Source organism: Choristoneura fumiferana, chromosome 16, assembly GCF_025370935.1.
Source record: "Choristoneura fumiferana chromosome 16, NRCan_CFum_1, whole genome shotgun sequence".
Lineage (NCBI taxonomy): Eukaryota > Metazoa > Arthropoda > Insecta > Lepidoptera > Tortricidae > Choristoneura > Choristoneura fumiferana.
Genome location: NC_133487.1, coordinates 16,432,529 through 16,446,820, shown reverse-complemented (window position 1 = coordinate 16,446,820; position 14,292 = coordinate 16,432,529). Strand labels below are relative to the sequence as shown.

General features: G+C 39.3%; 1 protein-coding gene across 2 annotated transcripts; it reads right to left on the bottom strand.

Annotated features, from left to right (window-relative positions):
* Positions 1-200: 200 nt before the first annotated feature.
* LOC141436289 (uncharacterized) lies at positions 201-5,359 on the bottom strand. 2 transcript variants are annotated; one of them, XM_074099195.1, is made up of 3 exons: positions 5,150-5,359; positions 1,320-1,455; positions 201-484 (listed from the first exon to the last, which is right to left on the bottom strand). In XM_074099195.1, the coding sequence occupies exons 1-3, from the start codon at positions 5,308-5,310 to the stop codon at positions 329-331; spliced, it is 453 nt and encodes a 150-aa protein (XP_073955296.1). In that variant the 5' UTR covers positions 5,311-5,359; the 3' UTR covers positions 201-328. The 2 variants fall into 2 exon arrangements, with proteins under 2 accessions (XP_073955296.1, XP_073955297.1); XM_074099196.1 differs by lacking the exon at positions 5,150-5,359 and adding an exon at positions 3,852-3,993.
* Between the last annotated feature and the right edge of the window lie 8,933 nt (positions 5,360-14,292).

Genomic DNA, 14,292 nt, shown 5'->3' with positions numbered 1-14,292 from the left:
GAATTTACTTAAGTACTTGATTTCTATGAAAAAAACTGAAATTCAACACATTTGATTGGATCATTTGCTCATTCGCTCTTATAGCGTGGACATAAAGCATTTCTAGATCGGCTAANCTTGTTGGTTGTTGTCAGTGTAACCGTATCTTATGTCCCACTAGATGGCATAAACGTATCGGTGTTATTTGTGTTCTTCACTGGAATAGCCAGTATTAGGGTGATACCATTTGCTTGTACTAGGTGGTGTCTCTGTTATATTATCTAATTTGTGGTTCCGGTTAATGAAAAACGTATTCTTCGCACATCTTTGGTAGAAACCCAGCCTTAGACTATTGAGTATGGAGTCTCTGTTTGTCTAGTCTCACCTTGAAGTGGTTGTAGCGTCGTCGGACGCGCGGCGGCGAGGGCCAGCGTGCGCACACGCACCGAACCCTATACGTCACAAATGTCTCAAGTGTCGACAGTTGCTTCATTGGCGCATCTACCTGGTGACAAATTAAAACAATAGTAGATTGTACAACAAGAGCATAAAACGAGCCATTTTACAGAGCCTGCAGCAGCAGGTCGTCGCGGGCGCAGCTCGTGGGGCAGACATACCTACCTAGTTCTCGTTATTGCAGGTCATTCTCAATGGTTCGCGCAACACATGATAGAGGATTTAATATATGGATATAGATAAAAAATTGTATGCAACTGTACGTAATTAGGCCTTAAAACACTCATGTGACCCTATTATGCAACTCGGCAACGCCTCATTTCATAAACCCACACTCGTGATTTAAGGACCCCTATTATGATACAGTTGCATAAAATACTATTATTATGTTTTGGTCAGAGAATAAAGGCTTTTATTATTATTATTAATGGAGGATTTACTAAATGGGTGTAGATATAGTTATTTGTGTCACAAGGGAGCAAAATGGTGTATTTACGGCGAGGGCGTACATTGAATCCAGAATGTACAACGAAGGATTAAACAATAATAGATCCTGAGCGTAGTGAGGGGATTCAAGTGTTAACGCCCAAGATGAAAATAATATCGCTCCCGAGTGGCTCATACAACTTTTCACACCGAACATTAAGAAACTTGAAAAAAAAATATCGAAATATGTATTAAAGAACAACCACATAGAAAATGGCGTGGCTTTACAATTATCAACTTCAAAAAATGGCATTTGCAATAAAACACTTAGAAAAGCCTGCTCCCTCTCGTTAGGGAGGAAAAGTTACTTTTTTGAAGGAGAGGTGTGAAAAATATATTTTCTCTCCCATAGTCCATCACACAAGCATCTATGTACAAACACTGATTATATCCAATACCTTGACAGCAATATCATATCCATGCTCCATGATGAGCGGGGAGTCTTGCGTCTCTGTGACACTGGGGGCCTCCGAGTCCTCGGTGGGGTCATCATTAAGGTCCAGCACCGCAGAACTGCTCTCGGATGCCATGATACTGAAATTATTAATAACTTTGGTTTAGGGTCAATCAACTTTTTAGTGTAGCTTCTTGCCATGGTAATGTCTCCTGAGCTACCTATTAAAAGTATCATTTTAAGGGGTACAAATCCGCTCAAAGTTAGGAGTTGTGGAAGTAGGGATTAAATGCATGCATCGGCTGTAAGCTACCTGTGCATTATAAACATATTCATATTCATTTATTTGCATTAAGTGTGGATTACAATGGTCTTAATCTAAGGGTTAATTAGCACACACTTAGCCAGTTCTAGCATGCAAATATTAGTGTTGGGTATTAGATTTCTAAAATATTATTATTAAATTAAGATTGGTTTTTTTTTGGAATCTTTTTGTATTTTTTATTTCAATTCCAAATTTTTTGTTACTTTTACGGTCATCCCGTAAAACATATATCGAAAATACAAACTGAAATGTAGATGCACAGAAAAACCAGAAAAATAAGACCAGCGCTGGGAATCGAACCCAGGTCCTCGGCATTCCGTGCCGTGTGCTATACCGCTACACCACCGCTGGACAACGATACAGACACGAATTTCTCCTATGCACCTCATATCACTGCTTGTGTTGTTTCTTATTTAGCCACTTAAGCAAGAAAAAAGAAGCAAGCAAGAAAGGAAGAGTAGAGATAAACAGAGAGGTTAGTCTGAAAAAAATCATATTATGCCTAATGAATAACAACCTCTCTGCGAATTGTATACAAACTATGATACAATTTTATCTTAACTCATTTAGGGGGTACTTTAGCTTTACTACCAAGCCTTATAAGATAATAATAAAAATAACATTAAAAATTACATGCAGTAATAGTATTTGACGCGATTTTCATAACAAAATACATATTAATATTTTTTCTATATTTGGAACAGTCAAGCTACGGCGTCTTTCTGTAAATATCCATTTCAACGAACTAAACGATCTTTCTACGTCGGTAAATGTAATAGGCGCGAGTAGGGACTTAAGAACAGGTCCATATCTTAATGATTGATCTTATTCATTTATATAAATAAATATTATGTTTTCATGTTTTTTTTTCAATTAATTATTCGATAGGCAGAAACCTATCACAGTGTATTCTGTTTTTTATGCCAATACCTACTCTTTGGCTAATGTCAAACATTCCCGCACCGAAAACCCCAATGTACAATTACAAAGCAATAATTTAAGTAGGCACAATAATCCATTAGGTCAATACTTTGGTGTCATAGCTCAAATAATCCTTAACAGAGTAAAAAGACATAATAATAATAGTTTTAAGGCAATTCTTTCATGGCTGATCTCTAAAGCATGCTAATAGTAAATTGCAAACATTTTTTTAACAAAATCCCTGATGTCTCCTGAGCCAAACAAACACCTAAACTAGGTAAAACAGCAAAAAAAACACTAGTGTTTACTGGTCAGAATTTGGAAAAAAACAAAGTTTCTATTGTGACCCCTCTTTTGTCCTCCCCTAAATCTGGCCCTGTAAAAGCTAATTTTAATACCTGATCTAAAGTTTTATTTATTATGAATTAATTGTAACCCAAGTAAAGACTATGTTGTGTAAAATACTTTGCATTGTTTTGCCAATTATTAAAAAAAAACACCTAAATAATACAACCACCAAATTCAGAATCTCTTTGTTTCCAAGTAAATAAAAAACTACTAACTTCATTCATCTTCCATATGTACCTGTATGGTCACAAACATAACTTAAGGACCATAATTTTATGGTAGTTTACTTAGTGCAAATAAACGAAGAGATACTTTTTTCTAATGGATTTCGGTTTTAATGTGTGATCCAGGCATTTTTGCCAAGTCAACATAAATACATCAAAACACTATTTTTTACTATATACATATGTATAGGACAAACATTAAGAGGTTATATGTTAATTACTTAATTACGCGTTAACTAATTCGATTTATACATGTTAAATATATCACCAATACAACAAAAAAAAATACAAAGATAGATAGATTAATGTAAAGCAAAAACAAAGAAATCATTGACATACTTTGTTCTATTTATTACAAAAACAGTTTGTAGCCAGTTAAAGTTGTCAAATAACAATTAAATCCGCCGGTTTTACTAATTAATTACATTAATTTGACACAACTTTCAAAACCATCGAATGATCGGCGACTTCAGGATATCGTTTGTTATTTTTTATATTGAAACTATAATATTCGAGCCTTTAGTAGATAAAATAGGGGCGTTAACTTTATTTTAACTATCGTATGACTTCTTGATAACGCTGTGTGCATAAAAAACACACATTTTGCCCTACTTTAGGTACGGGTCGATAATACGTTGCAAATTATTTTTCGCACTACATTTTCAATTTTGTCACAACTACACACAATCAATGTTAATAACTGTTTATTTATATTTACCTGTTATCACTGTAAATATTGTTATCTTAAAAGAAAGCTGATTTTAAAACAATAATAGGTGGACAAAGTATCAATCAAGTGATGACAGGAAACTCACGTTCCGTTATAACAATATTAACAATTATAACATTGCTGCGTGCGGTTGCCGTCATTTTGGATCGATATTTGGCAAAGCACCTGAGCGTAAATAGAAACGTAAATAAAACGCCTATTCACTCACAAACGCGATTTTTCTGGTGTGCGAACAACGAACTGTGAGTGAACTTATGAAAACTTTCACTTATTTATTTGTAAAACTTAAATTTTATACCACCAAAATTATCGCTATACCGCTTATTAATTCCTTTAAATATAAAAGGTTTTCAAGAGACTGAAATATTTTCTTGAGAATTAGTGTGAAAATGAAAAAATTAGCAAGTTGCTTTAGAAGCTCGTAACAACTCTCAATGCGTCATAAAATACTGTAAGTAGTGATAAATAATGAAAAAATGTGGAAAAAACTCACTAACGTATCTGTAATACTTTTTTTTCTACACCTAAAGAAATGGTTGGAGTCTAGTTCTAAAATAGCCACTGCAACTTATTTCTTCACCTTTGCTTGCTCCGCTGTTGTGAGTTTATTGGTATTAGGGTATGCGCGCACGAGCAACTTTTGTCTCCGCGACTATTTTGTCTCTCACATCAAGTCTATGGGTTAGTATGCGAATGCGCACACGTAGCGATGCGACTACCTATAGACTTGATGTGAGAGACAAAATAGTCGCTGATACAAAAGTTGCTCGTGCGCGCATATAATATAAACGCAGCATTTAATTAAACCCTATCCTCAACTTACTGCGTCATTTTTTTGCAATTGATGGATTGATTAGACTTGATTATCTCACTAATATAATAAACGCGAAGGTTTGTAAGTGTGTTTGTTTGTTTGTTACTTCATCACGTCTAAACCGCTGAACAGATTTAGAATAAATTCAGTATACGGATAGTTTGAGTCCCGGGGAAGGACATAGGATGGTTTTTATCCCGGGGAATTGCATAATTCCCGCGGGATAGTGAAAACCGAAATTTACGCGAACGGAGTCGCGGGTAACGGCTAGTTCCAAATAAAGTAAACAATTGCAACTAGTGGGTTCATGGCAGGAATTCATTGAAAGGTTTAGTTTTCATATTGTCTTCACTTCACGCCCATACCTACGTTATTCAGGTAATGCGGGTTTCCTCAACTTATGCAAAATTGCTATGAAACTTTTAATACTGGTAAGTACTTATTCAACTAACTTTTATTTATTCCTTCCTACCTGTTTTCCCAAATGTCCCACCGAGGACCATCAGCACTGATAAATGCTTTCTTTGGGTGTCTTATTCGACGTTTTGCTTTATTTTGCTGTGTTCTGGTGCTTGTTTCTGATTTATTAGACGTAGAATTATTTGAGGAAGTTTCGCAATCAAAAGAAAACATGTTTTATGTTACGTTTTACCAGTATTTTAATCACCAATGAATATTTACATTATATAAATATCAAAGCAAATCAAAGTAATATAAAGACGTGCGTCATTTTATTAATCATTGAAATGTAAAAGTAAAAGTAAAAACTAACAGTAAAGTAATAAAACCTCCATGGGCAGTTTAAAAAAAATTGCTGCTATGTTTTTCTAGCATCTAACTGTGTTTTCATTTAAAATTAATATTTCAATATTGAGCTCCCGTGGCATGGTGCCTTAGAAATTAATAGCGTTCCCTCCAATGACGATGGTAATTTGTTGATTACTTAAACTTACGTATTGTTGTTCTTGATGTTTTGCAGGAATATCAGTTCCTCGAACGTTCCGAAGTGTAACGTCACTAGAATTTGACAAGAGAAAACAATAGATTGTCAGTTTTTGGTTCAACTCTTGGATGGAATTCGTGGCAGTAATATTTGTTTAGGATTCCGCCTTTCTTGTGCTGCTAACACAGTGTATAGTTAGAATCGCATTTTCTATCGCGTTTACACCCTCAAATCAACTGAGTTTCTAAATTTCTGTGGGTGGTGTTTATAAGTGCTAGGTAAGTGTTTGGTCAGTCCCGTGATGTCGAGTGTAGGGGATGACGAGCCGCCCGACAGGGGCGGGACTCCTCTGCCCCCAAACTTTTCCGCAGACCTCAATTACGTCCCCCGTGCTACCGTAAAGCCAGGTAGCAAGCGCCCCGCTAATATCCCTTCCGAACCCGATGATGTTAGCAAAAAACTACGTCGCCAAGCGCCTCTAAACAACACACGTTTGTCCGACCAGGTTTTGAGAACGGATCGGACCTAAAGTATAGTGAAAGTGACTCTGGCCCATTCATAGTGCAGGTCTCGTGTGAAATTTTAAACTCGCCCTCTCACGTACGCGGTCTTAAAATGGCCCAGACCATATACAACAGCAAGGTGTCAGGGATAAAGGAGATGAAAAGTGCAGGCAAAAATAAACTAAATGTCTATTTTACCTCCGCCCGGGAAGCAAATTTATTCATTGAAAATCCCGTAATAGCTCAACACAATCTTATAGCAGCAATTCCGAGGTTCCACGTATCACGCATGGGTGTAGTGCGACAAATCCCCCTAGAATGGACTTTGGAAGAACTGATTGACGCCATTGAATGTCCGTCCGGTACAGGGTCTGTGATAAAAGCCAGGCGTTTAAAAAAAAAAATACACTGATGGTAAGCCGTCTTGGGACCCAACCCCTACAGTGGTATTAACTTTTCTAGGCCAAAACCTCCCAGAAAAAATATATGTATACAGCATGTCAATTCCAGTTGACAATTACAAGCTCCCTACAATTCAATGCCACAAATGCTGTCGATTTGGCCATGTCAAAGACCAGTGCCGTTCAAACCCAAGGTGTGCCAAATGCGCCCAGAATCATGCAACATCAGATTGTACAGTTCCTGATTCGGATGTGACTTGCCTCTACTGCTCTGGTCCCCACACTGCCACAGACAACAGATGCCCCGAATTCTCCCGGCAAAAGTCAATAAAAACCGTTATGTCAATTGAAAATATAGGTTATGTAGAAGCTGCTAGGAGATTCCGTCCTGTCCGTACTTCATATGCGGACAAAGCCAGACAAAATTTTTCGCCAGACTCCCAACAGACCCCTCACTCCCAAATTGTAGACTCTCAAAGCCCTCCTGGCTCTCCCACTCAGCGTCCCCTTACCCAGTCATACAAAAAAACGGTCTACATTGAGCGCCGTCCTAGACCCCCCCCCAGCAAATCCTATGATGCACAGGCTCACCAGGCTTTTACATATACTCCAAAATCATCTCTCCCTAACGGCTGTGCTCTGGGATACCATGATAGTCCGGCCCCAAATGACAATTTGGCAGAATTGATCACCAAAATGCTGATAAATCTTCTATCGAAATTCTCGGATATAATACCGTACACTGTTCTAGAAACCCTTCAGGGTCACATAAGCACTGCTATAAATAAAATCATTCAAGACGGCCAATCACAGCCTAATACAATGGAACTCTAGAAACATAAAAAATAAAAAACATGAATTAGCATACTTAATAAACAGTTATAACCCAATCATCTTTGCCATCTCGGAGACCTGGTTGAGGCCTGGAGCTCTTTTTAGAGTAACTGGCTACAGCTGTCTCCGGGATGACCGAGATGATGGTTGGGCAGGTAGTGCCCTTTTAGTAAGAAGGAATTTTCCTTTTTCCCAACTCCCTATCCCTCCCCATTCTCCCGGGTTAAATGTTGTGGCAGTTCGTGCTTCAACATTACCTTTGTTTCGGTTTATGTTCCACATCCTGCTCCTGCCCTTCTGCAAGAATTAACCACCATCCTGTCCTCCCTTCCCGCTCCATTTCTTGTTCAAGGTGACTTCAACTGTCGTCACACCATGTGGGGCTCCCATTGTTGTGACCCAGTCTCCACCTACATTCTAGACCTTGCTGATGTAATTAATCTGTGTTTTTTAAATGATGGAACTCCTACCCGCAGAACATCTCCTTTACAAAATCCAAGTGTCCCTGATTTAACTCTCGCATCTCCAAATTTAGTCCATTCCTTATCATGGTCAGTAACTTCCAACTCCCTTGGAAGCGACCACCTCCCTATTGTAATAACGTTATGCAACTCCTCCATCCCCACCCCCCCTAAGCAAGACCCCTTCTAAAATATAGGCTGCCCGGTGCAGACTGGAGCAAATTTCGAGAAATTTTGAATGATAATATCAGGAATATCCCACCTGTCACAAAGGACAACTTCTTGATCATTTATTCAAACTTTATAGTAGCACTCACATCCGCTGCCGATGATTCCATTCCACTTAAAAACTCTGCCAGGGAGAAAGTCCCCTCCCCGGCCTGGTGGGATGCGGAATGCACAGCTGCCATCAAGGAACGGAAGAAGGCCGAGACTCTCTTTGCAGCAGACCTATCTATAGAGAGGTACCTTGATTTCCAACGCATTTCAGCCCGCACTAAAAGACTACTTAGCAACAAAAAGAAACAGGGATGGCGGTCCTTTTGTGAATCTCTATCCCCTAGGACCCCTTCAACCTTAGTTTGGAAGAAAATTAAGGCGTTCCGGTGCTCTCAGAGTGATACCAATGTTAGCTCAAACTCTGTTTCCTGGCTTGACGACTTCATAGCTAAACTGGCTCCTCCCTTTGTCCCATCTCAGGATGGAATTGGGAAGTACTCTTCCTCTTCATCTCCATCTGACAGAATGAGTGAGCCTTTTAGCTATGAAGAACTATGTTGTGCCCTGGATCACCTTCAAGACTCCGCCCCGGGTTTAGATGGAATCCCATACTCTTTCTTTACCCAATCTCCCAATAGTGCTAAACAGCTATTCCTACAAATCTTAAATGAAATTTACTTGTCAGGGAAGATACCGGAGGAGTGGAAAGTACAAATTGTAATACCTCTTTTAAAGGCAAACAAGGATCCCGCTGATCCGAATTCCCACAGGCCTATTGCTCTCTCCTGCGTACCTGCCAAAATTATGGAGCACTTGATAAAAAACAGACTGGAATGGTTTGTAGAATCCTCCAACAAACTGTCCAACACCCAATTTGGGTTCCGAAAGGGTATGGGTACCATGGATAGCCTAAGTGTTTTTACTTCGGACGTCAGAATCGCTTTTTCCCGTGGTGAGCATTTGGTTGGCGTTTTCTTGGACGTTAAAGCAGCTTATGATAATGTAGATCTTCCCATACTCAGGCAGAAAATGCTCAATCTGAGTATTCCGGCGAGGACTATCAACATTATAAGCAATTTGCTCATGGGTCGCTCTATCCGTGTCCGCTGTAACGGAGTATTATCCTCCCCATACTTTGTGTGGAAGGGACTTCCACAAGGATCAGTCCTTAGCCCTCTTCTCTACAGTTTATATACTGCGGATCTCGACACTTCTGTCAATTGCTTCTGCAAAATTCTCCAGTACGCGGATGACATAGCTCTATACACGTCATCAAGATCGGTCACCGATTCTTCCAACTCCCTGAATTCTGCCCTCTTCTACTTAGACTCGTGGCTTAGCCACGACCACTCTCTCTTCTCCAGAAAAAAGCAGTGTTGTCGTTTTCTCCCGTAAAAGGGCCGTCCCTGAAACAAACGTTCAAGTTAATGGCCAGCCAATTGCGAACCACGAAAAGGTAAAATTTTTGGGAATAATTTTAGATTCAAAATTGTCGGGAGTCGACCATTTAAACTACGTCAGCCAAAAGGCGGAGAAAAATATAAACATCTTGCGTGCGCTATCTGGGGTCAGGTGGGGCTCCCACCCGTATAGCCAGAAGCTTCTCTATAATGCTATTATAAGAAGCCACTTTGATTATGGAAGCTTCCTTCTGGAGCCCTGTAGCAGATTAGCACTGTCGAGATTGGATAGGATTCAGGCTAGATGCCTGAGGATAATCACGGGCGCAATGAAATCCTCTCCAACTAAAGCCCTGCAAGTGGAATGTTTGGATCCTCCTTATCACCTCCGAAGACAATACCTAGCTGATCGTTTTTTGTCCAAAACCCTTCAGACATCCTCCCATCCCCTACTTCCTATAATAGAGTCCCTCACACAGTATGTCTCCACCTCACCTTATTGGACCCATAAAGTGAAGCCACTGCTCGTTAACAGCTTTCAGAAAACACAAACCCTTCCTGTTCCACTCTTTCAAAATTATAAAAACCCACTTTTTGAAACAGACTATGATAGCCTGATCTATCAACCAACTGTCCTTCTCAGCCTCGGTATACATAAAACCAACCTAATGCTGACGGTTTCTTCAATAGGGTGATAGGAGAAAACTGGTCTGACTATCTTATCATATTTACCGATGCTTCAAGACTATCAGAAGGCGGCCCTGTGGGTGCTGCTGTGTGGATACCAAAATATAAAATAATTTTAAATTTTAAGCTTCCTCCTGGCAATTCTGTATTTTCTGGTGAAGCAGTGGCCTTGCTTGAAGCCATTCTTTTTGCCCACTCACATAAAATCTCAAAATCGCTCATACTCACAGACTCCTTAAGCTGCTTGCAGGACATTGTCAAGCGGCCATTCCATGCTAAAGACAACTTCTGCATTACTTTACTAATTAAAGAAATCCTACACAAATCTCACCTCGAAAGCCTAGATATAGTACTGGCCTGGATCCCTGGTCACTGTGGCATAAAAGGCAACGAGACTGCGGATATGTGTGCTAAAGAGGCCATCGAATTAGGCTGTGATAAGTATAAGAAGTGCTTCCCACGCGACGTAAGAGCTCTCGCATTACCACAAATGCGTGATACATGGAACTCCTGCTGGCAAACTACTCGAATTTGTGTTGGTAAACATTACGGGAAACTCCAACCTGATCTGCCCACAAAGCCGTGGTTCTTTAAAACAAAATCGATTCCCAAAAATATCACATCCACTATCATTCGCCTTCGTCTCGGACATGTATGCACACCAGTCTTCCTCGCCAAAATACGGGTTCGAGACCACTCCATATGTGAATGCGGCATGGACGAGGGCACCCTCGAACACATGTTCTTCCATTGCTCCAAAATTGTTACCCCCCTATATGACCTCCTCCCTCCTGATATCCCTCGCCCTATCAATTTAAATTTCCTCCTTGCGATAGCGCACACTCCTCTTATAACTGTATTATGTAAATTTATAAAAATTAACAAACTATTTTTGTAGGTAGTTTAACAAAATTTATGTTTGTGTTGTCTTATTCTAGATTCTCATCCGAGTACCGCACGCCGAAGCTACCGTACAACGGCTAACCGATAGTGTCTTTTCCAACCTCGACATTGGCGGAATCATCGATAGTATCGATGGAGCTATACTTCTAAGAATTGAATTGAATTGAATATTTGTTTATAATCTCAAATATCATAAATGATTAATAAAATATCTGCTTACGCGCTCTAAACGTAATTTCACCACAGAAGTGTACAAAAAACCACCACCATAAGTGCCAAATGCAGGGCGTGAAGCGCTCCTCGCGAGCAGCCCGCGCCAGTCTATAAGCACGAGCTCTACCATCCTGAATATGAGAGAAAAAGAGAAATACATTGAAGATTTCGAGTTCCCCGTTCTGCGATGAGTCTTCTAAATACGAAAAAGTCGCGAAAATCGGACAGGGAACGTTCGGAGAGGTTCTTTAAAGCGCGAGCACGGAACTCATCGAAAAAAATTTCGTCGCAATGAAAAAAGTGCTGATGGACAACGAAAAAGAAGGCTTTCCTATAACGGCACTGCGAGAAATCAAGATCCTGCAGTTACTCAAACACGAGAACGTCGTTAATTTGATAGAAATCTGTAGACTTAAGGCGACATTGCATAATAAATACAGGTCGACGTTTTACCTTGTCTTCGATTTTTGCGAACACGAATTTTGCTGGTTTGTTGTCAAACATGAACGTGAAATTCAGNATGCTTTCCCACCGTCGAATTTTTTTTAGATTCCTTTGTATTGAGCATAAATTACGGAAAGGTTCATTAGGTACTTAAGTAAACGTTTTTACCTTCGTTTTAAGGAATAAAAACAGTACACTCTTTTTCTTTATCGTGATTAAATTTGGTATAAACATAGATGAGACCGAGAAGGAAATTATAAATTTTTATCCCGAATAATTGTTTAGTTCGCATGGGGGCGCGTTAAATCAATTATTGACATATGAAGTCACGGGAATCAAATTCAAATTCAAATCTTATTCAATAAATAGACCGCAATGGGCACTTTTACACATCATCTTTTAAACTACCAGCGCTTTCGGAAAGACCATCATTGCCAAGAAGAATGCGCCGCAAGATCTTAGCAGAAAGTCACTTTTACAAAAAAAATACAAATAAAATACTTAAAAACTGCAGTATACAATTAAAGAAAAAATTACAAAAAATAATAATAATAATATTAATCAGCTAGTATTTCATAACAACACCACCTCTCTCATAAACCATCACCACTCAATATAATGACGCGTATTTTACCATTTCCACCTAAAAACTGCGAGAATCATCAGAAATTATTCAGTTAAACATTTTTAATTTCTGAACACATGAGATTGTACTCTGTCAGAGGCTAGAGATCCAATATCTTAGACTCTGTACTCACATCGCTGTAAATAGAAAACAGTAAATAGATCCGGGCCATTCATCATAACAGCTTGGAAGCAATCTAAGTCAAATTACACCTCTGATTATTGCGACTGCCTCTCGCCTTGCACGAATTGCGATCCATCAATGGAATAAAGCAAACTTCAACATAGAAGACCTGTGTCTTTACCTAGTTTGGGGTATAGTATGTATTTAGTAAGTATAGTACGGTTGAAGAATACCTATTTATAAAGAAAGCTTGAAGCAGGTGGCGATCCTACCACAGTAGGTGCTTACTTACACTCATGGTTAAAGTTTGTATTACTACTCAAACATTTTGCTCTGTTTCTAGCTTTCTTTCAGTTGCTTATTCAGTACACGTCCGAGGAATACAGAGTTCCGTGTTTCTGAGTCTTCTGCCCAACTATTTTTCAATATCGAACCAGTTGGTTTGACTCTGCCAACCTTACAAGAAAGTGTTAGTATCTGCTTTCAGGGTACGTTCGGACACATCCCAAAAACAAATTCTTACACATGATGAGAGTTAAACCATCACTCTGTGTGAGATTTGCTGGAAGGTAGATGACTTGTCCATTTGTTGTTGGAATGTGCTCGGAACTCAGACTTGAGGAGAAGGGTACTTGGGGGTTTGGGCCCCATGCACAATGGCCAGGTCAATTGTTGGCTCTCAGAGCCAACATCTGACAAAGCCATTTGCCATTTACCAATTTTTTAATATGTCCTTGCGTAGGAAAAATGGGCGAGCACCCATGAGACTGACATGATCACCTGGAGTGTTCAAAGCCTCAATAAAAGAGTAAAAAAAATATCGAATCAAGTTCAATAGAACAACGTTTCATTATAACCGACGAATTTAGAGTCCCTAAGATAGCTCGAAGAATATTACCTAACTTGATATAGTTCTATGTAGGGTTCACTACTGTTTCGCAATCGCAACTTTTCATTTCGCAACTGCCTGAAACTGTAAATATTTCAGGATTTTTATAAAACTAACCTAAACCTAAAGGGTTTACAAATGGCCCTGAAATAAAGCCTGAAATATTAACAGTTTTAGAGTTTGCGAAATGAAATTGCGAAATGATCAGGTTGCCAAACGTTAGTTGCGAAATGAACGGACCAATTATAGGTACATATTATCGTTTAAGGAACAGATGGGTTCAAGATGAGTAAGAATTCACGGGAAGCGACCACGAACCGGAAAACGCAATGTTGGCTGGCCCCTACTAGGTGGACAGACTTCATCGCGAGAGTTGGGGTCATCGGTTCTGGTGTCTTTCAATGCCGTAAGTGGGAGGCCTTTGTTCAACAGCAGACGTCTTCTGGCTGATGATAAAAAAAATAACTTACACATGATTTTAGCACGGTGATTAGCGCGATTATCATAATTTGGTAGTTCTATGCTACCCCTGAGATACTCGTATATCATTCTGAGCACCGACTTTTTAAACAGATACCGTAAACTGCTTCAACTTTGCCCTCTGGCCCCAACATTACCTGATTTGATTTAGAGTCGATAACTTAGCACTCTTATAGGTTTTAAACTTTTATCTGCACGGGAATTATTATTACGGGGGGATAAAAGTTTAAAAACCTAAAGGTGCTAAGTTTTCGACTCTAAATCGAATCAGGCAATGTTTGGGCCAGAGGGCAAAGTTGAAGCAGTTTACGGTACTTAAAAACAGTTTTTGTTAATTTTTGACATTATCTCAAGATATTTGATTTGATATTCTTAATGAACAAGTTAATATTCTACATGAATAATGGGTTCGAAACCCCGGCTCGCACCTCCGAGTTTTTCGAAATTCATGTGCGGAATTACATTTGAAATTTACCACGAGACACTTTGG